The sequence below is a fragment of the Euwallacea similis genome, chromosome 37 (assembly GCF_039881205.1).
Source record: "Euwallacea similis isolate ESF13 chromosome 37, ESF131.1, whole genome shotgun sequence".
Taxonomy (NCBI): Eukaryota; Metazoa; Arthropoda; class Insecta; order Coleoptera; family Curculionidae; genus Euwallacea; species Euwallacea similis.
This window is the reverse complement of record NC_089645.1, coordinates 40,117-64,918: the sequence shown is the minus strand read 5'-3', so window position 1 is coordinate 64,918 and position 24,802 is coordinate 40,117. Positions and strand designations below refer to the sequence as shown.

Genomic DNA, 24,802 nt, shown 5'->3' with positions numbered 1-24,802 from the left:
AAATTAATAAAATTTATGTAATGAGTGAAAAATTCGCGTTCTATTATTCATACAGAAATCTTCGACAACATTTAAGTACTTAATTAAGGTGAAAAATCTGATTCAAAATTTTGAGTTCGTTCAAAAACTAAATGTATGAAATAGTATATTGTATATCAAGCGTAGTATACAGGGTATTATTTAAGTACCTGGCCTAATTTCAAGAGATGATTCTTGTAGCGGTTTTAAGACGAAAAGTTTATATAAACATAGATCCGGTAATATTTCATTTTCAAGATACGGGGTGTTAATCTTTTTTTTATGAAATCTTTATTTCGTAAAAATTTTAATAATCCCTCAGCGATTTTGTTGACATTGGCATTTACTTATTGTTACATTTTTTAACTTAAAAAAATTGCATACCATTTGTTGAAGTGTAGTTTTAATAAAGCGTTTTTCTTTAGAATTTTTCTTTATTTTGCGACGTTATCTCTGTGCACGCCACTAATAAAAGGAGACAAACAATTTCTAACTTAAAAGATTCCTCTGTACTACATTAAAAACTGTCACCAAGTTTTAGTCATATTAGTTTACATCTTTTTGTTATTTAAGATTATTTAAAAAATATTTAACATTAAAAAGAGCTTAACACTCTGTATCTTGAAAACAAAGTATTGCCGGACCTATGTTTATATAAATTTTTCGTCTTAAAACCACTACAAGAATCATCTCTTGAAGTTTGGCAACGTAGTTAAACACACCCTGTATATTTCGTAGAACAAACTCGAGCGATGTAGGGTAGCCATATTTTACGAAGACAAACTTTGATGCCATTTCAACTAGGTTTTGGTAAGAATTCAAATAGAATAATTGGCAGGCGAAACGTCACCAGTGTGACGTTACATATGGGATTCTGTCGAATTTGTTTAATTGGCAAGAAGGGTGTTGTTACGCTATAACTAACCTAAAAATTCTGGTTTTCTAGTCGTCACCTTTTCTTTGATTGAAGGTAATAAAATGGAGTGTACATTGAAATGTAAATGAACTGAAAAATGTAATAATGAAGAAAGATAGAGAAAATAAAGATAAACGGGTACTATATCAGGCGACCGCACAGCAATGCACGATATAGCATTTGACACATCAAAAATACTTACTAATACCGGTATGTCAACGTTTCTGATCCTAAACTTATTGGTGGACATTTGTCAGACCAATAGTAGTACAATTCACCTGAGTTGTAGTGTTTATTTTTTGCCACATTGCTCGACAAAAGCGAAATAAGTGATATTTGTTTGATCTTTTTCGTCCTCTAATTTGATATACTGAGTGACGATAACTGGTCATATTTACATTTTTTTAGGAAAATAAATCGGTATTGCTTCATTGTAGCCCAAGATACTTTAATTGAATACATTAACTTTCTACGAGAAATAGTATACTTTTGGAATTTTTAGTTATTACGCAAAAGTAGGTGCAATAAATATGAAGCAAGCAATAAAATTACAAATTGAAATTTGCAAGCCTTAAAAGGTCCTTTTGTATAGTTTAGCTTGACACTCGGATAAAATTTCGTATACTAAAACATTAAAAACTTCTTTTTAAGGTTATAAGATTCTTATAGGGTTTTTCCTGTAAAACTCAGTGGCCTGTCTACACTTTTTTGTATCTGTAACTGTTTTCCAAAAATAAATAGAATTTTCAAAAAAAAAATAAAAAGAACTTAAAGCCAAAATTTCTTTTCAACTTATTAATTTTTTCCTTTAGGAACGTACGATCAAACGTAAACTACAATAATATAATATTATATTTATTTTAATTTCTCGCTAAACTCTTCGATGTATCATATGGGAGAAATTTAAATTTACCTTTAACTCAAAAAAAAAGTATAGAATTTGGATATTCATATATTTTTATTATGCGTGCATCATACTCGACAAATATAGCGCAGTGCAGATGGTGCAACGTGTATAAACCGGTCTTTATGATACTCTATGGTTCCGTGCATATTTAGATTTTATTTAATTCAACCATTTATCGCACTCTCATCTGACCAAATAATTTTATGTGGAAAGTTTTAATCATCACCACTTTTCGTGTGCACCATACGCAAAATGTTCTTCGCCTTTCATCATCGCTGGCTCGATGTCCTTGACAAATTCTAAATATGAAGGGATCATACCCTTATTGTAAACTGAACTCAACTGTGGATCTTGGGATACCTATGGTATGTTCAATTTCACGAAGCGATATTTCAGGAGTTTCAGTAACTGATAGCATGATAATATTACATGTTCTTCTTTGTTACAGCGTTAAGGCGTTAGTTTTCATTTATTTCTTACCATCACTCGGGAAAAACTATTAAATATTCAAAAATTTCGGCGCTTTCAAAATAACTAAAAATCACAAATAATTTGGTAGTTTCGTTTGCATCGTGAAACTACTACCTTAACCACGCTACTTTTTTACAATTTAAACAAGCCGTATTTATTACTGTTTATGAGATCCCTATGCTAGACATCCTTATCTTGGATACACTGTATACGTATGTAGGTATGTACAAATGATGGGGAAGGCTCCGTTGACATACTTGGCATCAATCGGTGCATCGACTTCGGGTCGACGAGCACAAACAATAAAGCATCACTTTGTTTACTAAGCATCAATGTTTAATTAAAAGGTAGTTAATGAACTTTTTCCTAATTAGTAGGAAGGCTTTGGTAACGTTCGAATCAGCGCCGTATTTTTTTGTAAACGGAGGAAGGTGGTGCGCTTGTTAAAGCGTTGCAATGCCGGTCGTGTGGTGTAACCCTCTATTAGTGCGTGAAGTGTTTTAATTTATTGTTTAATATTTTTGCGATTTCGCATAGAGTTGATTTTGTGAGTTCTGTGCGATTAGTTGAGATGTCTATTTCAGTAATCATGCCATGCCTTGAAGTTTAAGCGGGAAAATGGACTTTTCCATCGTAAACCATCCAAAGAAGCTACGATGGGAAGCTACGATGTAAGTTCTGGCAGGAGGAACTATTTGCTAAAGTGCAGGCATGCCGTCAGTTGTTTTGTAAGTAATTTTCGATTGGTAATGACCTATAAATTAAACTGTCTCGGTATAAAGTTCCATTGGAAATATGTGGGACTTTTGCCAGTTATCAAAAGTATGTTTGTGTAACATGTCGTTGAAATGGAGCCACTTTGATGTTGCAGCATTTGATTGAATTGATGAAAATTTTTAAGGGTTGTAATATCATTTTCACTGATTCAGTTATGGCTTATTTTGTTGTTGTCACAATTACTTCAAAATAACTTTATTACTTATAGCTTGGTCCACAACTGTTTTGATGCGTTGGTTATTACTCGTACAAAAGCTATAAATGTCTGTTTGAATATATTAAATAAAAATATTATTTTTCTAACACTGATTATGGGAATTACTTAATTTAATGGCCATATCATTGTCACAAAAAAGAAACCGATATGTCAAAACATGATAATTTTTTTTTAGGGTGTAGGTAGTAGTACGTGTAATGAACGAATTTATTCTCACATCCTCAATTTTAATATTTTCATAAATACGTATATTCTTATGTAGATAATTTGTAGATAAATAATACATTAGTATTTTTACAATAATTAGATATAATTCTGCTTCAAATGGTGACAGCTACAGAATTAGGGAAAAGTTGTACATTTTAACGTTCACTAAAAATTCACCTGGAAAGTAGATTTATCTATCATAGTTTTTGAAATACTCAGAAAAAGTGGAAATATGTCAATTTAAAAAACTAAATATTACTCCGCCAAACTATCAATCCGTTATTAATCAAACTTGATTCTTCTTATGGCATTGATACATTTCTTCTACGCCTTTCCTTTTTGGTACCCATTCTCAGCTTTAATTTATTTTATGGATTCCATATTGCGTTTTAATATATTTTCGATACTTAATTAAAGACCATAAAAATTCTGACTATAGTTCGAATATTGTTGAGCTATTTAGAATTATGAAAAACTTAATTTTAACAGTGAAGTTCCAAGTAAGAGTGATATTCATTTTAATTCAATGTGGGGGTTTCCTCATAATTAGAGAACTTTCAGCTTCTTTACTTGAATAGATAGAAACAAATCTTAAATAAGAAAATTGCATGCGATTAAATAAAAAAGCAACGGAATATTTACAAGTCAAAAAAATGATATAACCTTTTAAATAGCCTAACCTTCTTAAATGAAACGCTCTGTATATTTTTAGATATTTGGTTTCACCTCATAATTTTAAGAATATTTCATGTTCCTTACATATCTTAGTTTGTCAAGACAAATCGCAGTGTCAAATTTGATATCTGTGAAATGTTTAAAAGGATTTTGACATATACCAGATTGGTATTCCGATTTATCTTGAAAAACTAAAATAGGACATTAAAAGCCATTTTGCTATATCTCAAAACATTCTTTTGGAATCAGTTCTATGTTTTGCTCCTTTAAGAGCCTTTTGGTCTATCTATTCAGTTAAAGGACCTAAACGTTGTTTAATTAGTTAAAGTCGAACATCTCGTATATATTTCGAAAAGGAAAGAAACGAAAAAAATTTACTCTACTGGTAAACGAATTCCAATTTTGAATTATGCTCTCGAGACATAAATATTTGAAATATGAAGATTGAAGAGAAGTTATATTTTAATATGGTGATCTGAGCCAAAGGGAGAAAATTGACCGTAGATGGATATTTGTGACTTGGACGCAAAGCACGTAGAATATTTATATTGATCTTTTAATTATTGTGTAGTAGAAACGTCATTGTAGACAGATTGTAATGGGAGTTAAAATTATTTTAATGGGGTAAAGAATTGTTTTTTTCACGTGGAGTAGTAGTGAAATTGCCCTTATAAATCACAATTTATTCGTACTTGTCGTAGTCTACATTCTTTTAGAAAGGAGATAGCCGGTCAATCAATTTTAAACGTCAATTAATAACATCGTATCCTCACAAATGTCGCTTAACTCGTCATATTTTTTTAAGTTTCATAATATAATACGTGCTTTGCTTGGGAAACTAATGTAGCCTATTCACTAAACTGAATAAACTAAAAGGAAATCTTGCGCAAAGCAAATCGAATGTCTAAATTTGTATCTCCTATGTATGGTTTACAGTTTTCAGTCCCTACTAAGAACCATCTGGATAACAATATATAAATATTTTAATATAATAATTATTATCTGTATTTTCTTAGAAAAATAATCATTTAATTTCTTCTTCAAATTCTTATATGCGTTAACATATTTTTCATCGAGGTAACAATTATTTGCGTAATTCATAAGATGGAATTTTTTGAGGATTTTTTTTTATTATACTATAGAATCTCTCTGATTTCGATAGTCGATTTTGAATAAACTTTCATTCATTTGTCAAATTTGATATTTCAATAATGCAATATTAGTATCTCATTCTTTCACTGAACCAATCACTGGCGAAATACAGCGGTAATTTGTAGTAGTGCAATTATCGCGGTAATTTCCCTGGTCGCCCTAGAAATGTTGTAACAAAATGAAATATTTCAATCTTGCGGTTGTACTCTTTAAGGATGTGATTCATGAAATTCTCTTAAATACAATTCGTATAACGAAAATGACTATAATTTTTAATAACTTTAACTCATGCAACTTAAATTGAAATTAGCACTCCCGCACTGAATACCTTCGAGTTCTTTTTCAACTTAAGTTGCATTCAACGACTTCGTAAAAGTCATCAATGATTTTTATTGCGCTGATTATATTATCCCCTATAATTTTAAATTTAGCCGTAAGTTTGTTGGGATTGAATAAAAAACAACCGCTCGAAGAATAGTTTTGTTCCTATAAAATTTTGCGGTATTCCACTTCTAAGTATAAAAATATATATTGGTATGATTTTCTTATCTTTATTCAGAAAAGAAAATAAAGAATTAGTCTTGTATTAAAACCTGTACTTTTTCTAAAATCTTGCCTTTCCTATTGTGCTTAACTTTGATCACATTTTTTATCATTTTGTTACAGTTTCATAATTTAAAAGATCATAATGACCTGAAAATGCTCCGCTACTCGGAGATACCACGAGAGATTTCTGGAGACAGCCTTGCCCATCTTAAAGTATCAGAAGTAAGTAATTTGTGCAGAAGTTTATCTAGGAAAAATTTTAATGAAAAACTTCCATAAACACTTTGAGTCGATTGGGCAGCAAGATTTAAAAAATGGCTTATTTTTGTTAGTTGAGATTTGCAAGTTTAACTAAGTATGTCTATTTTAAAAGGTAGACCAATCTATATTTAGCACATTCCGCTGAAAGTAAAAACTTAAACACCCGAGGAATATATGGAATTTAATTTATTATTAAATAGTATTCGAATAATTTTATCTCCTTAAAATTGTACTTGTTTATATTTATTGTAAATATTTTAACAAGAATGCTTACTTCAAATCAGCTATGTACTCTTATATTTATTTGATTAAGTAGACATTATTTAATAGAATTGTGAAATGTGGCTTCATAGGCTAAAACGCTCGATGTATACTTTTGCAGCACTCAGATGATATTAATGATATTAGAAGTACAGACTACCCAATCAATCCTTTATCAGCTGGTAATAATTCTCCCAACGAATGTGTCTCAAAAACCTCTGATATTAGACATAGGAAAAGTTCGATCCCTGTAACTTCCAGTGGACCTGGATCTGGGTGCTACTATAATTATGGGTAAGTTTTATACATAAAAACGCTAATTTAGTAAATATGTAATTACGCCTGAAACTCTGTCGTCTGTGCATATTTTGGAGATTTAGTCAGGTAAAACTTCTATAAGATTAGGATTGTTGATACTTAAAAATGCAGTTTATGATTTATTTAAGACATTTCAAGGCGTTGGCAAGGCTAAACATGACCAGAACAGGCATCATGCATAACCAGTTCAAACCGTCTTACTGTATTAGAATGGAACCTGTATTAGTTGTACAACATATAAATTAAACTATTGTTTATTTGCGATAAGCATAATTAAATCTACGAACGTTAGCCAGTGGTTTAACATCATTGAGTTTAAGTCGCAAGTTTAATTCAAAATTTTTATTTAATTTTGAAAATATTATGTCAAAAAAAAATTTTATTATTTTTTTAATTACTATTGAAAAAAGTTATCTAAAAATTGATTAAAAAAATTATAAGGGCCGTATTTGGAAAAAGTTTTATGATCATCCTTGACTTGGATGAAACCAAGACTTATGAAAAACTACAATGAATAAGTGATTTTAGTTTTCATCTATCTTACCATAATTCGAAAAAAAAATAGGAACAAGATTTGAAAATTTCCCTTTTATTCAAATAACTGACAAACAAAAAAAATGTACATAGATATATTTGCATAGTGAAACTACTTCATTGAATCCGCAACTTTTTTCCATTTAATCAAGTCTATATATGTGATTGTTTTCAAAATCCCTATGCTGGATAATGTTGGATACATTATGTAGAACGGTCCACTGAAAAAATGTACATAAAAATTAATGTTATCTTGCGTTTGACAATTTTGACATGATATAACGTTGCAACAGAGTCCCGCTATATCCTCTTAGGTAGCAGAGACCTCAAATGCTATGAGCTTCACTTTATTTCATGGTGGAAGGTCAAATGCGTAGATGTCTAATTAACGTTACGGTATTTTGTTGAAGTTATATTGAAGAATGGTATTATTGAAAATACTGCGTTTGGTAAAATACTTATGTTAAACTTTATAGCGTTCGCGGTTGCTTTCATTCGAAGTCGGGTTCACTTCACAAAAAAAAATATATATATATATTTTTTTTTTGTTAACATGGACTAAAAAAACACATATCTGGTTCGTCAATAATCCATCACAGTTTACTGCCATCAGCACTATGACCGATATTCTGGACATTTACTAGCATTACGAAGACGTTAATACAAAGTATGAGGGGCACGTTTGAAGCTTTCATATGTTTAAGATAAGTTATTTATTCCGTACGTTTTATTTTTATTTGGTGATCAGGAATGTTCCACATTAAGTTTCACAAAGTTCAGTGCTAGGACTTCTCCCATTTTTTTTTTATTAATGACATTGAGGTAGGGCTTACGGGTATCGACACTATTGTTTGCCGATGATACGGTTTTCATAACATCAGAGAAAAAATTGAAGAATCTGCCTTTTCGAGTGGTAAGTTTATAGTCCAAGGCGTCAATTTGTCTGTAAATGAAGAAAACCCCAGGTTATGATCTGTAGTAAGTGCAAAATCGATTCATTAACTAACATCGAATATATTAAACACCTGGAAGTTTATCTGGACCGTTTCCACGTGGTTACAGCATATAAATTGTTACTTCATAAATTCTTTAAAGGTATATTTGTTATAAGAGACCTTAGTAAACTCAGCTTTGCTGTTTCAAAGGTTGCACACTACTCCCTATTTTTCTCATATGCAATTATGGTATTTTACATGAAAGATATACTTAAGACGCTAAAAAAATGTTTGGGCTGACACGTCGTGTGTTGAAAGTTCTATTAGAACTAAAATATAGGGATGATGTTACGGATCAATTTTATGATAATAACATATTTATCTTCCCATATTTATATATTTTGGAGTCTTTACGTGATATTCGACAAAATAACGAAAAATACCAAATCGGAATTTTCACCATTTTCATCATCATTCACACCACATTCAAGGGGCGAAAACAATGTTAGAGGTAAATATTTAACACTAGCAATAAATAAAAACGCCACTAATTACTTTGGACTTTTATTCTAAAACAAGGTACTACTTTCGGTAAAGATACTACCCCTCAGGACATTCACTTTAACGATAAAAAAATGGCAACGAGAAACACCTATTAAGATGTTAATAAATATCTGAGAGCCAACACATTTTATTTGATTTAACATTGTGTTGAGTCTGTATCTCTTTAACTTTAAATTGCTCTTTCCACTGCTAAAGCGTTTTCATGTACTGAACGTGTATTGCTTAATACTATTAGTTTATATTTTACTTTTTAGGTACTTCTGAATGTGCTCATATTGATGTCTTGTATAAATCAAAATTTCTTAAAAACACCATTAAAGAATCCAATTTAGTCTAATCTAATCAAGGAGGTACTTAATTACAATGTATTTGCACTAAATTGAATTGTTGTGTATTTCAGAAACTGTCTCACATCCATACCTGCCCACGCTAAAACTCAAAGTCTGCCCAATAGGGCATACCACAATACTTGCCACCAAAACTACAGTTGCGCTGTTTTCGATATACTCAGAATCCCGCCTGAAGATTTTGCTGTTCAGCTCACCATTCTGGATTGGCCCATATTTTTCAGTATACAGCCAGAGGAACTCACCAGTTGCGGCTGGAACAAGAAGCATAAACACAGTGTAGCTCCCAATGTCGTGGCCTTTTCTAGAAGGTTTAATCATGTAAGTTTATGTTACAGTTTCGACATTGTTTTAAATACTGATGATGAGGTCGATCCTCGGGTCGAATATTGAAAAATATAAAGGTTAAAATTATTTCTAATTCGATCCTTTTAAAATTTTAACTGCGATTCCAATTTTGCCAATATCTGATTTTTGTTTTTATCAAACTCAAATTATTTTAAATTGAATTATTAATTTCTTGAAAAAAAAAACCTCAATCCATGGCTTTGGTAATCGTTCTCTGGAGATAAAACTGATTAAAATAACTATAATAGAATATTGTTTTAGGTAAGCTTTTGGGTTGTACAAGAAATTCTTGCCTGCTCAACAGTCAAACAGCGTGCTGAAACTCTAGCGTTTTTCATCAGGATAGCCAAAAGATTGTACGAACTAAGCAATCTGCATTCACTTTTCGCAATAATATCGGCTCTACAAAGTGCACCAGTCTATAGGTAAAATTCCAACACTCGGTATCGGCATGTTTCAAATTTACGATGTTTTTAGACTTTCCAAAACATGGACATCGATACCAAAGAGAGACAAGCAGGCTTTTGATAAACTAGCGGAAGTGTTCTCAGATGAAAATAATTGGGCTAATTTAAGGAGCCACATTGAGAGTCTCAAATTACCATGTATACCTTATTTAGGTAAATGTCTAGACCTTTATTAGCTTACTATTTTATTTACCGGAAGAATGCTTTCCCCAGGATTATATTTAACTGACTTGGTGTACATTGACATGGCTCACCCACATTCAGGAGGTTTAGAATCTCAGCAACGAACTTTTAAGATGAACAACATACTCAGAATTATCTCGAATTATCAGCACTCAGATTATTCGAATCTGGTGCGAATTCCTCATATACAAGATTACTTGAACTCCGTAAGGTATATAGAAGAGTTGCAGAAATTTGTGGAGGATGATCAGTACAAGTACATTTTTTTACCCTTGAAAGTGAGCTGTAAAAGTTAAAATGATGGTTTGTTTTTCACTTTAGATTATCTTTGAAATTGGAAGCTCCAGGCCCCGTTCCAACTTCCTCGAACCACAGCTCCAAAGAATCAGTTATCCAAGACCCGGTCGTTATTGCGTCACTGAATCTCTCACCGGCTAAAGCCTCTTCCGGATCACTTAGACTGCAAGCCGTCACTGCCAGTGGGAAATTTATACCTAGCCATCGAAAGTGTCGAAGTTTGGGAACAAAGTAGGTTTTTCTTTCATTTAATTGAGAGCTTTCTTTTTCAGTGGCATGGATTTTTTCCTAATATTATTGCCTTTATTCATATCCTTAATGATATTATATACACAAAGCAATTGAATTTTATCTTGGGATTTTTTCCTTAGATTTCGTAGCACAAGTCTTCCTAGAAATTTTCACAAACTGGGGAATCATCCCCCGTTTAGGTAAGTTGGATTAATACCAAAGCTTCAATGGATGGTAGATAGATCCTGAAGGTAGACCGAGTATTTGAAAAGATGTCATATTCTAATGAACGTATAGAACTATAATAGTTTTTTTATTGCATTATTGGCGATTCAAATCAAGCAATACCTCACTCGATAAGAATATTGAAAAATGTCCACAAAGCAGGAAACGTCCAAACTCGCATTATTTCATTTGCATTAGATTCACTTGATGCGAACAGTGACAATTCACAATTAAGAATATTTTGTTTAATTTTATTTTTAGCCTTGTTGTATTGATTTCTTAAAGATGAATAATTTATGTAATTTATGCGTAAGACAAGTACCCATAAACTCACATTTTATGGTATTTAAACTTTTTACCTCCAGTATACAAATAAAGTTTCTAAAAGTTTACCATGATTCCTTTATTCTTGGAGTGACAGAATAATATTGGTTACATCTTAACAGATCTTTTTTGCAGATACAAATTAATTTCATGTATTTTTCACTTTGACTGTTTAAAGTTATGATAAATACTATTTTTTAATGGTTTCGATAAAGGAATCATGTTCAAATTTTCGAAATTTGAACCATATACTGAAGGAAAATAAAAAGTTTAAATACCATAAAATTTAGGCTTACAGATAATTGACTCATCAAAAGGAGACAGTAATAGGCCGTTGAAAAGGTATTTTTTGGACAGATTTAGATTTAGAATTTAAGCAATCTGCCCACTGCCTCCGCAGTCCATAACATAATCATTTATGGTCATTTAAACCAGACCATTTTTTGAACAAATGGAAGATTGTATTAAAACTAATTAATAATATTTAATCTTCTTTAGTGCATTTTGCATTAAACCTAAAAAAAGGGCGCAAAATTTTTAGATTGAATCGCCAATAGATTATTTAATAAGCGTTATTTATTATTTTAGAGGAATTATTTATCATATTTTTGTTTCATATTTTTTGCAGTGCACCTTTATAATTCATTCATTTTTGGCATTGATTGAGCATGAAAATATGGTATTATTTTTTACGTATTCATTACACATGGTTTATTTTTTTCGATAGTGTAATTATACTAAATGGTTTCATTGATCTTTTCATGATTAGAGCAAATCTACTATACATGTAGCATGTTTATAAATATTGAAAAATACAGAATTAAGATGAAAGTTTGGAATTTTTAACGTTTATGCAGAAGTAGATTCAATTAATATGAAGTAATAAAGTGCTCTTTGTCTAACTAGTTAGAGAAATGACATTGATTAGGAAGGCGTATATGTGAACCTGCACAGAGTGATTTTACATCAAAATGGGTAAGTTTATTATCCATTTATTTCATATGTTGATTGACTCACATTTAAAAAAAATCAATTATTTTTGCTTCATTTCTGTAATAATCACGTAGGCGCCCTAAAAAGGGCCTGAACTTAAAGAGTTCAAGATCTCGCTTAGATAAATGTATATCCTAAACGAAAAAAAAAATTCTATAAGAAAAGAACATAATTGTAAAAATGGCTAAAACTCCATATAAGTGAAAAAAGCTAGAATGTATATTCCGCACTATCCTCCAGGGTGTTCTAAACTTAAAGAATAAACAATACTTTCTTTCCCCTTGTACGTTTAGTTATTACGACTGATTGACAAACTTCTTAAATACTACAGGCACCATAACAATCTATGAGGATATATCCATAATATAAAAAAATATCAGTTTTTAAAAAACCGCAAATATGATTTAGTTATATCCTTTTTATCAACTAAATGTAACCTATTACTATTGAAATCTGAATTTTTCTGCTATCCATTTTTCTTTTGCATATACGTTTTATGAAACATTTTTGTTTATCAGTTTATCTGAATACGCATACGCTAAACATTCCAAACTTAGTCAATCAGTGTACCGTTTAAAAATTTCATAGTCAAGTAAATCATGGAAAAAAATAGCATTACTATACTGATACTTTATTTTAGAATATCTATATTTTCCGTTTAACAATTTTTCTTCACAGACTTATACGATTTCGTTCGTTTAAACGGTAATTACGCAATTGGTTATAGAAATTTAAAAAAAAATATGGTTAGGCGAGATCTATTCCTATGGAGGTTATAATTTTGTTTTCCATTGGTATCAATCCAGATTTACAAAAGAAATTTCTTCTTAAAAATGCGCCATATGATTAGGAAACACCCTGCAGAGTTATCTTCATGGACTTGAATGTTTAAAGCTCTTCTCATCTGCCTCATTCCATTAATCCTTAGAAAATCGTAAGCAGTTCTTTTTGGAAAAATCATTCATCGAACTTGATTAGCATCAACAAAACATTGAACTTTTCACATGGTCAAGCATGTTTCACTATTTTAGAGATTGGTAAGAAAGTGTAAATGACACTGAAATCGCATATATGTTTTCTTGTTGCAATAAATTTGGTCACATTTTGGTTTATTATCTATTGAAATATTTAATAAAACTTGACAAAGTCTAATTTGCAAACATAATTTTCTGGTGGAAAAATTAACATTATTGCTAAGTTCATTTCATAAGTAATGGCTATCTAAAAGGTGTTTGGTTACATATTGATGTGGTTTAATGGTATCGGATAGTTTTGTAAAGCTACAGAGCTTCATGGCAACATTATAAATCCAGCTTGACAAATACAGGGTATCTTGGATAAGCATGAACTCGGAAAAAAACAACAAAAATCAAATAAAATTGGCAGATAAATAAAATTCTGATACCTAATTTTACCATCTTGTAAAAACAAAAAGGTGGCACTGAAAATGTGAAATTTGTTTTGGAATATGTTTTCAGATAAAAACACATAACATTAAATAAGGGTTTTCTAGAAAGTATTCTTATCCAGTAGAGAGTGTATAGATAGGCAAGTTTGAATTTTCATTTTAGCCAGCTACGCTATTACTGTTAACAGAAAGGCTACAGATTCTTGATTCGTCGACTGTTTATTCGGTTGTCATATTAACATGAAGACATGCATATGTGTGTGCACATGCATCTATCATAAGTTGGCCGATAAAGGCGTGCACGTGATGATGAGCTCCGAGCCGACTAAACCATCGGTGGGCTATTTAGTTTGTAGTCTGGTGTGGCTCTAAGTGATGAAACGTTTTTAAGCTAAGAACTTTGTTGATTTAAAAAATATACAGGGCGTTTCTGAGGTTATACCTCTCGGAATTTATGGTGTGATGTATGGTAAGAGCAAGAGTTCCGTCAACTCTTCGTTTATAATTGTATTGGTGCTTGTTTTTATCGCGACAGAAGTAATTATTTTTTCAGAATATTAGAAACATATTAGAATACTTTCTTTTTTCTCGAAAATCCTTTCGTTATCCAAATTATTTTACCTTACAGTATTTTTTCCAAAACGTATCAAGTGGGAGGCTTTGATCCAAAAAATGTCCCTAAAACGCTACACTTGCTAGACGACTCAGAAGTTGAAGACTCAAGACTGTCACGTTTGAGGCAAAGCAATTTACCATCACCCATTAGCGATCTCCCTTTACAAGCATCACAGAGCAGCGAAGATAACTGCACATTACTTACAAGGTAGGCTAAATATTCCATCTATTGAATTTTAATGACCTTCCTATACTGGCAATTACGTATTTTATTATATTAGAGATTATATAAATAGAGGTTTCAATTTTTTTTAGTAGCTTTCGCAAAGCCGAATTATGAGAAGATTATGGGTTTCATTTACAGGTTATCTGAGGATGGAATTAGTTCAGAAGAAAATCTTTGTACAATGCAAGGTTGCGTCAGACGAAAGACTGTCCTTAAGGAAGGTAGGAAACCGACGGTGTCTTCTTGGCAACGGTATTGGTTGCAGATTTGGGCGAACTCTTCGGTGTACTTTTCACCCAAATCTTTTAAGGGGTAAGTTATTCTATCTTTGAAACGTTCGAGATTTTTCTTTTCTACCTCATTCGTTTATATGTAGAGATAAAATAAATCATAATCATTTGCCATAATTTTTGTAATTAAAATTCTTTTATGATAGATGGAATCATAAAAAATTACCTCATATAGCTGTTTTAATTTTAGACACCAAAGATCAGACTTCAAACGAGAACCTTGTAAAATTGTGTCACTAACAGATTGTCAGGTATTTTATTGTGACGCCACTCTTCATCAGGACACTTTCCAGTTGATTGACCACTCAAGAGGTGACTATTTTATTATAAAATTAATAACAAAAAGTAAGTTTCATCTATGTAATCTCTCTAGGAAATGTGTACAAATTTCGTGTCGGAACCAAAGTTTTAGCAGACAAATGGTGTCGGTTGTTGCAGCAGGCTGCCAACGGGGACCCAACGCCATTGCCCAGTAATCTCATGTCGTTCGAGTGATATTATTTTTTTCTGTAATTCTGTTAGGTTTGTAATAGTACATAACTTTTACATACATACAGGGTATGCTAATAATGCGTGAAATATCGATATCTTTTTTAGCATTAAAGTTAGAGCAGAAAAAAAATTGAGAGTTGTAGAAAGAAGTGCTGCGCATATTTTAGAATTATAAGAAAATATACAGTATGTTTCCAGTTAGACGCAAAATTTTCTTTTTTTAATTTTCCAATATTTAAATGTACGTAATGTAAAAAATTCAATATAGCTTTGGGCCATACCTTTGAACGTAAAATATAAATATAAGTAATGTTAATAGAATGATTCAACTGATATTGGGTGGACTTTTTAACGCCGGTTTTAAAAATATAGGATTTTATAGTACCTAACATACTAATTATTTTCACTTAAAAAGTTATTTGTCACTCACAGAACGAAAGTGAATTAAATATAGGAGGTGTCTCATTTCAAAACAAACGTAATTCTGAAATTTTTGGAGACATATATTTTTCTGTAATTTTAAGATAGGCACAGCACTTCTTTTTATAACTCCCATACCGATTTAACTTTTCTTTAATTCTACCGCTAAAATTCAACCTTTGTCCACATTGTTCGGATAGCTTGTATATCGAATTTTGTTATCACATTTTTGCACATTACATTTACGGTTTTTTGAATTTTTCATATGGTTTTTAAGAAAATAAAGTTTCTATGGTTTGATTATAATGCCTTTTGTATTTAACAGGTTAGAAGTAGGTAAGTAATGAATTAAATAAGTTAAAAGTAATTTGTAAGAAAAAAGCAATCAGACAACTATGGAGTTGGAGATTGCCAAGCCAACGGAGGAATAGAAAGAAAATGCCATTTAACACAGCACAAGCAAAAAGTTGGCATGTTTTTGTGTTTAAGTTGAAAGCTTTTGTAGCATTTTTGTTAAGTTAAATTGCTGAAACTTAAACATAAATCGAGTAAATTAATACAGTATAGTCACGTAACCCACTAACCTTGAATATACTATCTAAAAATGTCTACCAATATAAACGACGATTAGAAGCCAACGATAACCAAAAATATAATAAAATCACCCTTAACAAGTGAATTATAACAGTTTCTCCATAATTTTTTGCAAGCAGTTATGTTGCAATTCTGATCACTTGTATATTCATTTTTAAGTAAAGTAAGTATAAGCTTTTTTTATAAGCAATTTTGTTGGTCTTTCGCTACAGAATTTGTTCGACACTGCAGAAAAACACGAAGAAAAAATAAAGGAATCTTGAAAAAAAATTGGTTTAAAAGTTTAGACTATTGCGTTTTAACAAGGAAGAATTAAGTTGTTACGTCGGTACCGCCGATTCAACGTCATTGAGTGTGAGCCAGGCGAGTAATACCTATTCATTTTTATCCTTTTCATATCGTTTCGTTGAATTGGCTGATTGCAGAAATTTGAATTAATTTTATTAAGTCATTAAAAACGAGACATTTTAAAATTAAAATTAATATTTTCCACTCCTAGTTTCTCACCATTTGACCGCGTTCATAACTCAGATAGTTTCTATACAGCTCATTAATCAGAAGAATCTGATAATAAACTCAGTCTAAATTTCAATGTTAAGTGAATTTCTTGAAGACCAAACATCAACATAGATTGTAGAAAGATTGCACACCATGTTATCTGAGTCAAATCAGTCAGAAGGAGCATTTTCTAAATAATTTAAATAGAATATAAAGGAAGAAATAAAGAAATAAATTATGATGCCAGTAAACCTATCATGATAGGGGGCGGTATGTAATAGTAGTAATGGTTTTTGTGTTGGCAAATGTATCGAACTCTTTGTGCATATCCTTGCTGGTTTGCACTTATACCAAATACTTTAAAGACACTTATTTATAAATATAGTTTTTCCTGCTTACACACAGATGTCAGACCAAAATTATTTAGCTGTAAACCGAATTTCTTTGATGTAGAAGACCACGTTTCATCGATACGAAATTGTCCCTTAGTGTCCCTTGGGACCCCACGGAGCTCCAAAACCAACTTTGGGTTTTTAGTGGAACTCGGCGGACGTAACTGGATAGCAATGCTCCTTTGGTTATGTGGTTTTCCCAGTAGGGGTTGTTGGAGGTAGTTGGGTACCGACGCATTGATGTCAGCCGGTACCTCAATATGGCGGAATCCGACGAAACCGATTACCTCTTCCCACATGCCAGAAGAACATTAGTATGTTCAGTTGAGCCCGGGCCCGTCTTGTGGTCTTCAAAGAACTGGGAGTCGGTCTTGGAGAATACTCCGTGGAATATAATTGAAAATAAGTTGTGATGTCTAAAATGTTCTGTAAGTGGCATGCGATGAGAAGCAGTATTGAAAATCATGAGAGAAGATTAAAATATATAGAGATAAAGAAAGAAAATTATTTGTTTACAATTACATTTTATGGGGTTCAGCCTTGCTTGGTTAAAAATTACTTTCTAAAATTATTTTAGTTTTGAAAAAATTAAGGATATATCAGAACTTTTCAAAAAACTTATTTTGTTCTGAAAAGTGCCTTTCATGTAAGGAATATGACAACTGTTTAGAATCAATATGTAGTTCTCTACATCAAATTTCTAAATTCTGAGCCAACTTTTTTCCATGGTACTATTTATGAATAATAAGTTTCTTTCATTTGTTGGTTTCCAAAGGATTTTAAAGTATAGTGTAAGCGTATAGATGTTGATTCTGGACAGTTTTCATTAATCATTTTTGTCGTATTTGTCTCATAAAACATATTCTGCAGAAAAATGTTTTTTTTTAAATATTTTTTAATAAGTGCTTGATTTTTCAAATCTAGAATTTTAATAGAAATTAGTCTTAGTGTTAAAAATTTCATTTTTTGTACTGTATAGTATGTAATAAATTATCTAAAATGTATACAGTATACTAGATAAAAATTTACTATTTTTTTATTTTTTAATAAAAAATTATTAGGTTTAATAGTAATCTTTAACATATGCATTGAAAGCAGATCTGTAGTTTAAGTTTTCACATGTATGAAAATGTCCTATGCCAAAATCCTTATTATAATAGTTTGTCAAAATTTTTAGCAATATTGAGAAATATTGTTCAAAATCTCCAAAATGTGAATATTAAATAATTAACACAAAAATGGCTCCTGATGTTTTTACAGCACTATTAAATTCTTTTTTTTTTTAATTTATAAGTACTCGCTCCCATCCCTACAGACTCACGTTTCGTTCCCTACCGACGTTAAACGAATTTGTTGGTAAATACGATTTTTCCTGCTGATATGCAAACGGCAGCACTAATTATTTACCTGTAAACTGAATTCTTTTAATGTTGAATGCCACGTTTGCATCAATACGAAATTGTCTTTTGGTAAAGGCTAAGCCAAGGAACCCCACGGATGAATGTGGAGCACAATTACTTAGACTCCTTGAGACCTGGAGCTTCTACACCAGGATAAATTCGTAAGATTATGATATTTTTTGTCTGAAAATGAATTGAACTTATTTCAGGTTTTGAAGTTAACTACAGTACTGTCTTGTGGAAATTTAATTTAGTATCGGCTTTTTCCATAATTACTTTTAAATTTCTCAATTTATTATTACTATTGGCATTTTTTTTTCTTTAATGTCAAATCTGACATCAGTAAATGATGGCGTTACCGACAAACGTCAAAACGTTAAAAACGGTATCCCAATTTTTAACTTGAGGACTTTTCAGAAACAATGATGTGAATTGACTTGTTAGCAGAAAGGATCAACTCGATTGCGCTGGTAGTTGTATGCAAACCAGTTAGCATTCTATATATTTAATTATGTTCATAATACCTGTAGCCAATATTACGTCAACGTTTGAAGTAGGAACTTGTCACTCATCAGTAATGGTCGGTTAACCCTTCGGGAAATCATTTGTTACTTGATCTTAACCTATAAAAGAATTCCAGATTTTTGCTAGTTTCTTAATTTCTTTTAGCAAAAAAGTTTGAGGCCGGATTAAAGGGAGTTTTTCAATACGAATTAGTTAATAAATCGAATTGAATACGACATTGACCAACTCAGGGATATTGGAATTTGCATTATGAGTAATGGGACTAGACTCTCAAAATTGAAATTGGGAGATATTTTTGATGAACCAATTTACCAGTACATCAATGTATTTAAGGTAAGTAAACGACTACAATGATTGACCAAAAGATAAGTCTACATTTTAACCATTTTGTAGAATCCTGGCAAACTTCCTATAAACCAAATACACATTGAAAGATCATGGCGAGAACTAAAAAAAAATGTTCCTTTAAACTTTGTAAGGGTTCTAATTTTACTTGTTAAGTTGCATTACATATCTTTTTTAATTATCTATTTAAGAACGTCCTAAATAGCTCCCCTGAGGAGGTGGAACAAGTATATTTTGAAAAGAAGACTGAAGTCATTCCAGCATTGGATAAAAGATGGTTGCCCAAAGTTGTATTTTTTAATTTTGAGCCTCTCTCTCTGCCCCATTGGGAGCAAGCAAATGCCAATTTTGTTGTGAAAAACACTCTTTATATTGATTCACTTAATTATTTGCTGAAATGTGATTTCCATCAGTTTTGGTGCACAGTTTTATTTGAAACTTCCTTAACTAGTGCTATTCAGAGTCTTCTTTTAAATCCTGTATTACCTTTTGAATCAAAATACTTAGATGGAGAATATTTAGAAGTATACAAGAGTGTGTTTAATAAATTTTTGTTAGTTTATGATAAATTGTTGGATTTTAACAAAAGTGAGGTAAGTTTTTGAACAATTGTTAATTCAATTTCAACTACAATACCCTTGAATTGTTTTCAGATTGAATTTATGAGCGTAGCATTTGGACTTTCCAAACTAAAAGAAAGTAAATTGCTCACTTTGCCAATTGTAATAACTTTGACTCTTTTGTATAAAGATTCTAACTTATCTTTCATAAATAAAGTTACTGAGTTGTATTTTAAAGATACTACTGAAGTGGAGTTTTATATTCAAGAGGTGGATGCTATGATTGATCAGCAGCTGGTTGTAAGTATGCACAGCAAAAAGAATATGTTGAGATTGATTTAGAGAACTTGTATTTGTGAAATGTACATAAATCAACCCAATTTATCAGATATAAACTATAAACAAATTAAAATTGCAAAAAAATATTTTTGATGTTTTGATTTAATTTTTGTTCTTATTTAAAATTTATATTGTTTTTAGTGTTCTATTATTATTATTTATGGTAACAATGAAGAAATCAGGTTAATATAATTTTTTCCATAGATTTTAGAAATGATTGGTGGTCATGTGTGTGGATTTGATGCCTCAGCAACAATAATTCCTATTTCCATAGAAAAGAGACCTCCAAGTTTCAGTCTCAGTTGGATATATTCTGTTGTCAGTTATCTCCTTCACACGCTTCAAACATCGAGCGCGTTATTCCACGTATATAAACCCGGCATTGAAATGGCACTTAATAAAAACTTTGCTTATCGGTACAAAAAACGTCCACTACCCATAACAAATTCTCCTGTTATTCATTGGTTATTATTTTAGGTTGCCTTTTATCTATGTTAATATATACAAGGAACTTTATGACTTGATTGATGAACGGGAAGAAAGTAAAACTCAACAGGAGCTTTTTAAAATCATCATTGACAAAATAAATGCGGGAAGGGCGGAATTTGTGGAATTGTTTCATACATTCATCTCTCATTGTTTAGACGAAACTTTAAAATATATGTGAGAGGAACAATAACAATTTCTTTCACAATTAGCAAAAAATATTTCAGGGGTGTTCCAGATAAGCAGGAACTCCATGTGGAAACCTACATTAAGTTGTTATCCACAGCTCTAGAAGATGATTATTTTATTTGTGATTATAATGCAACATACAATATTGCCACACAAAATGAAATGTTTGAAAGTTGTTGTAATGTGTATCCTTTTGCATTTAACATAAAAACTCAGATTATTCAATTTATTTTACAGATTTTTATGTAAGAGAGTACATTTCCCTTAACTATTTTGTGTTTATGTGTGAAATGTTTCAAGTATAAAAGATGTATCAAATTTCTTTTTTTTAGTTTGGCTATGTTTAGGATTTATTATGGGACCTCCTGTAAAGAAATAATAGCAAATTGAGTATACCATTTAAACAACCCAGAATTTAGTCATATTTCGAAAAGGCGATGTGCTATTATTTTTTCTTCAATACTATAAAATTTAAAAAGTTATACTACTTTCTTATTTGATATATTTTTCTATATTTCCAAATAAAAAAGTTGAGGGGAATGTCATTTTCGCGTGAAAACTATAAAATGTTGAATATTGTTATGTAAAAAATTGTCCAATACCTTATACAAGAAATTGGATAATTTAAAACAGGCTTAAGAAAATTTAATTCAACACATGCAAATGTTATTCTTAACAGAGCTTATATAGGGATTCTACACGTACACAATTCATTGTGTCTTGTATAGAAAAGCTCCCGCGCAATAAGAAATTAATAGAGCTCTCCAAGTTGAAACGGCAAACTGTCGAAGCAGTATTCAGGAACTTCACTCCTGCTTTGTCAGAAAAACCGGAAGTTGAGGAGTCCCTACCTGGTTCTTCCAGGCAAGACATAGCAAAAGGAAACAGTGAAGTGGAGGGAAAGATCAGGAATATTATGGATATGTTCCCACATTTAGGGGATGGTAAGTTATTTCTGCTACGTTTTTTTAGTTATCAGGTAATTATTTGTAACCTTTAGACCTGTCACCTAGATAAACAAATTGAGGATTTACTTCGAAATAGATTTATACGTTATGATTTCTAAAGTATCATGAAAAACTGAAAACTTGCTTCTCCTGAATTATTGCGCAAAAAAAAACATCCTAAATATAAATTCACAAGTTCTAGGAAGCCATTCAATTTGGTTGTGTTGCTAAGTGAAGGGGCTTTTAAAATTGCAGCCACTTCATCATTAGTAGGATCGGGACCTGCAGCACTAATTTCAAATCCCAGAAATGTCATTTTAGCATAAAATTTGTTTGTCGATACGTAAATGAAGTTGATCCTCCTGGAAACGAGCGAAATTCAAACTCCATGTTGTCAAGATATGGATCTGAATTTCCGACGATTAAAATACACATATAGACTATAGCACAGAAATGCAATTCGGCATGGAAAAATACGTGTGCCCATATACAGGAATACTTTTTTTTTAATCCAGAATGCATATTGATCTAGACTACTCTAGAATTTCTAGAAATAACAATGAATTTGACTAATTTTTTATTGCAGGCTTTGTGCTACAATGTCTACAATCGTACAATTATAACCCCGAAGATGTTATTAATGCGATATTGGAGAATAATCTTTCGCCACATCTAACAGAAATTCCATTTGACAGTATTAGAATACCTCCAGAACCTGAATTAGAAAAACCAGTATTAGCTTATCGAGGGAAGAAGCCTGAATATAATGATGCACTTATACTACTCGACGATAAATCGGAAATAAAAGCAATAAAGAATTTAGTATTGGAAGGAGTGTAAGGATGATACCTGTTGCCATATTACTATCATCTCATTCACTTCCGTATATTTTAGACAATATAATTACAACAATATTTATGACGACGAGTACGACGATCGGGATGACGATAACGTTACAATACCGATTACTGACAATCCTGTAACTGAGGAAATGCCAGTTTTTAACCCTAACAGGCAGAAAGGCAAAGTATCAGAGGATGACGAAGAATCTGATGTTGAGGTAAATTGGAACTTTCCTATTGCCTCTTAAGAGGTGGCATCTAGTTTTAAAATGCACTCAACAGGAGGCTGAAAAAGGAGCAAATTCAGACAGAAACAAGATGAACTTCTGCGAAGATCCGGCTGTTTTGAGAGAGAGAAGAGCAAATAGATATAAGGCGAAGCAGCCTGTGCGCATGGGTGGTTCCAGTCAAGGGAACGCCTCAGATGTAGTGGGTAAGCCATTTCTATTTTTCTGCAATGATTTTTCAGAAAGATTTCATAACATTACGATTACAATATTTTTATTTTACCTTATGTTGAGTTATTGCTTTTTAACATATATTACACTTAGTTCGATTAGGTGTCGTGTGAAACATACCTATATGTTATTCCAACTTATTAAAAACCATGTTTTGCCCCTGAGTAAGTAACAGACAGTAAAAATTGATATATTGATTGAAATTAGAAATCTAACAAGTGTAAAATTTTAATAGGTATGTGCCGAACTTTTGTATCTGTTTTACGTGTTCAGGTTATCAATTCAGCATATGTGTACTAAAATTTTATATTTGCAAAATTTTCCACTTCGTTAATATGAGACGTTGAGCTACTCTGTTATTTATCAATTTTTTCGCACGTTCGAAAGGAAAAGAATTTACATTACGCTACAAAAAAGAGTTGATGCGCTTTTATCAGTTGTGACTTTCATACAATAATAATTACATCTTCTTGGCTACAATTATTTTTCTTGTCTATTTAGGAAAACCAAAAGGTCAAAATCAAGATAAGTCCACTCTCCTCAACAGACAAAAGAAGAACGTCAATAAATCCAGTCGTGCCAATCATAATCGAAAAAGTGGGGCACAATGGAAGAGAAGCGGAGGTATGATTCCTTCCTGATCTACACGATTTTATTTGTTTATTTGGTTCATGCCAACAGGCCTACGTAGTTTATTAAATTTAAATAAGTATCGGGGTATTTGTTCCTTCTTCCGTATTTATATTTAGTAATGTTATTGATTTAAAATAAAATTTATTAAAATCGAGAAGAAAAAATATGGTGTTATCCCTGTTGACTGGTATATCAATGAAATACGTAAATATACCAAAATACGTTGATTTTATTTTCAAGGGGAATATTCTTTTAGGGTTCTTTAATAAATTGCATGTATCCTCTAGGAAGTTTGAGTTATACCCCACTCGAAAGGTGTTTCATTTACCTTTCCAAACATATCTTTTCTTTCATCAAGAGGTTTTTAAAAAATCACATCCAAAGCAAAACAAGTTTTATTATCAATTGTATTGGAGAAAAATTGTTTATTAAGATCTTAGTTATTCTAAATGGCGTTTATTATTTGTTAAATAAGGATAAAGTCAATTTCTTTTAAACTCCAATATTTATAGAAACCTTTACTTGAATTTCTTTACACGCAGCTGTAATTCTTCCAAGTACGTTCAGTTAAGGTTTAACATGAATTATTAAACAAATTTCACGTTCATTTGTTCTTTTACTTTTTTGTAGTAGAACTTTAACAGTGGATAGAATAATTATAAAATAATATAGGCCCATAAACGCATCGTTTTAAAGATACCGGTGATATATTATTTTTTAAGGGGAAAAATAAGATACATTTCTGTACGTATTGATATTTAAGTTTTTAGATGATTTTAATATGTATATAAGAATACATAATGTAAAAGTGCTAACGATTTTTGTGACGATACAGGAGTTATGTGTATAACATAGAATTGTAAATTTGGAATTGTTGACGCATATGTTATGTGAAATAATTGTGTCAAGACATAAGGTATTCATAGCGGGATCAATTTGGATTAAATGGTGGATGCGAAAGAATTTTTA

General features: G+C 31.3%; 2 protein-coding genes across 13 annotated transcripts in view; both read left to right on the top strand.

Moving 5' to 3' along the window:
* The window catches only part of RalGPS (Ral GEF with PH domain and SH3 binding motif), a 28,809-nt gene extending 12,884 nt beyond the window's left edge, over positions 1–15,925 (top strand). For 4 of the 12 annotated variants that reach the window (XM_066404985.1, XM_066404986.1, XM_066404984.1 and 1 more), the window contains 13 exons: positions 2,897–3,040; positions 6,007–6,108; positions 6,530–6,702; positions 9,160–9,427; positions 9,716–9,879; positions 9,932–10,074; positions 10,135–10,360; positions 10,426–10,632; positions 10,773–10,832; positions 14,211–14,405; positions 14,562–14,735; positions 14,904–15,025; positions 15,087–15,925. In XM_066404985.1, coding sequence (XP_066261082.1) covers positions 2,969–3,040; positions 6,007–6,108; positions 6,530–6,702; positions 9,160–9,427; positions 9,716–9,879; positions 9,932–10,074; positions 10,135–10,360; positions 10,426–10,632; positions 10,773–10,832; positions 14,211–14,405; positions 14,562–14,735; positions 14,904–15,025; positions 15,087–15,208 — 2,028 coding nt within the window. In that variant the 5' untranslated portion in view covers positions 2,897–2,968 and the 3' untranslated portion in view covers positions 15,209–15,925. The other 8 variants (XM_066404994.1, XM_066404995.1, XM_066404993.1 and 5 more) reach the window with 6 other exon arrangements.
* A 3,210-nt stretch (positions 15,926–19,135) lies between these two features.
* On the top strand, positions 19,136–23,959 carry LOC136418796 (activating signal cointegrator 1 complex subunit 2-like). The gene is made up of 12 exons (XM_066405009.1): positions 19,136–19,367; positions 19,428–19,508; positions 19,571–19,972; positions 20,033–20,239; positions 20,483–20,694; positions 20,756–20,941; positions 20,992–21,138; positions 21,644–21,897; positions 22,487–22,736; positions 22,795–22,960; positions 23,025–23,175; positions 23,702–23,959. The coding sequence occupies exons 1-12, from the start codon at positions 19,284–19,286 to the stop codon at positions 23,839–23,841; spliced, it is 2,280 nt and encodes a 759-aa protein (XP_066261106.1). The 5' UTR covers positions 19,136–19,283; the 3' UTR covers positions 23,842–23,959.
* The last annotated feature ends 843 nt before the right edge of the window (positions 23,960–24,802 follow it).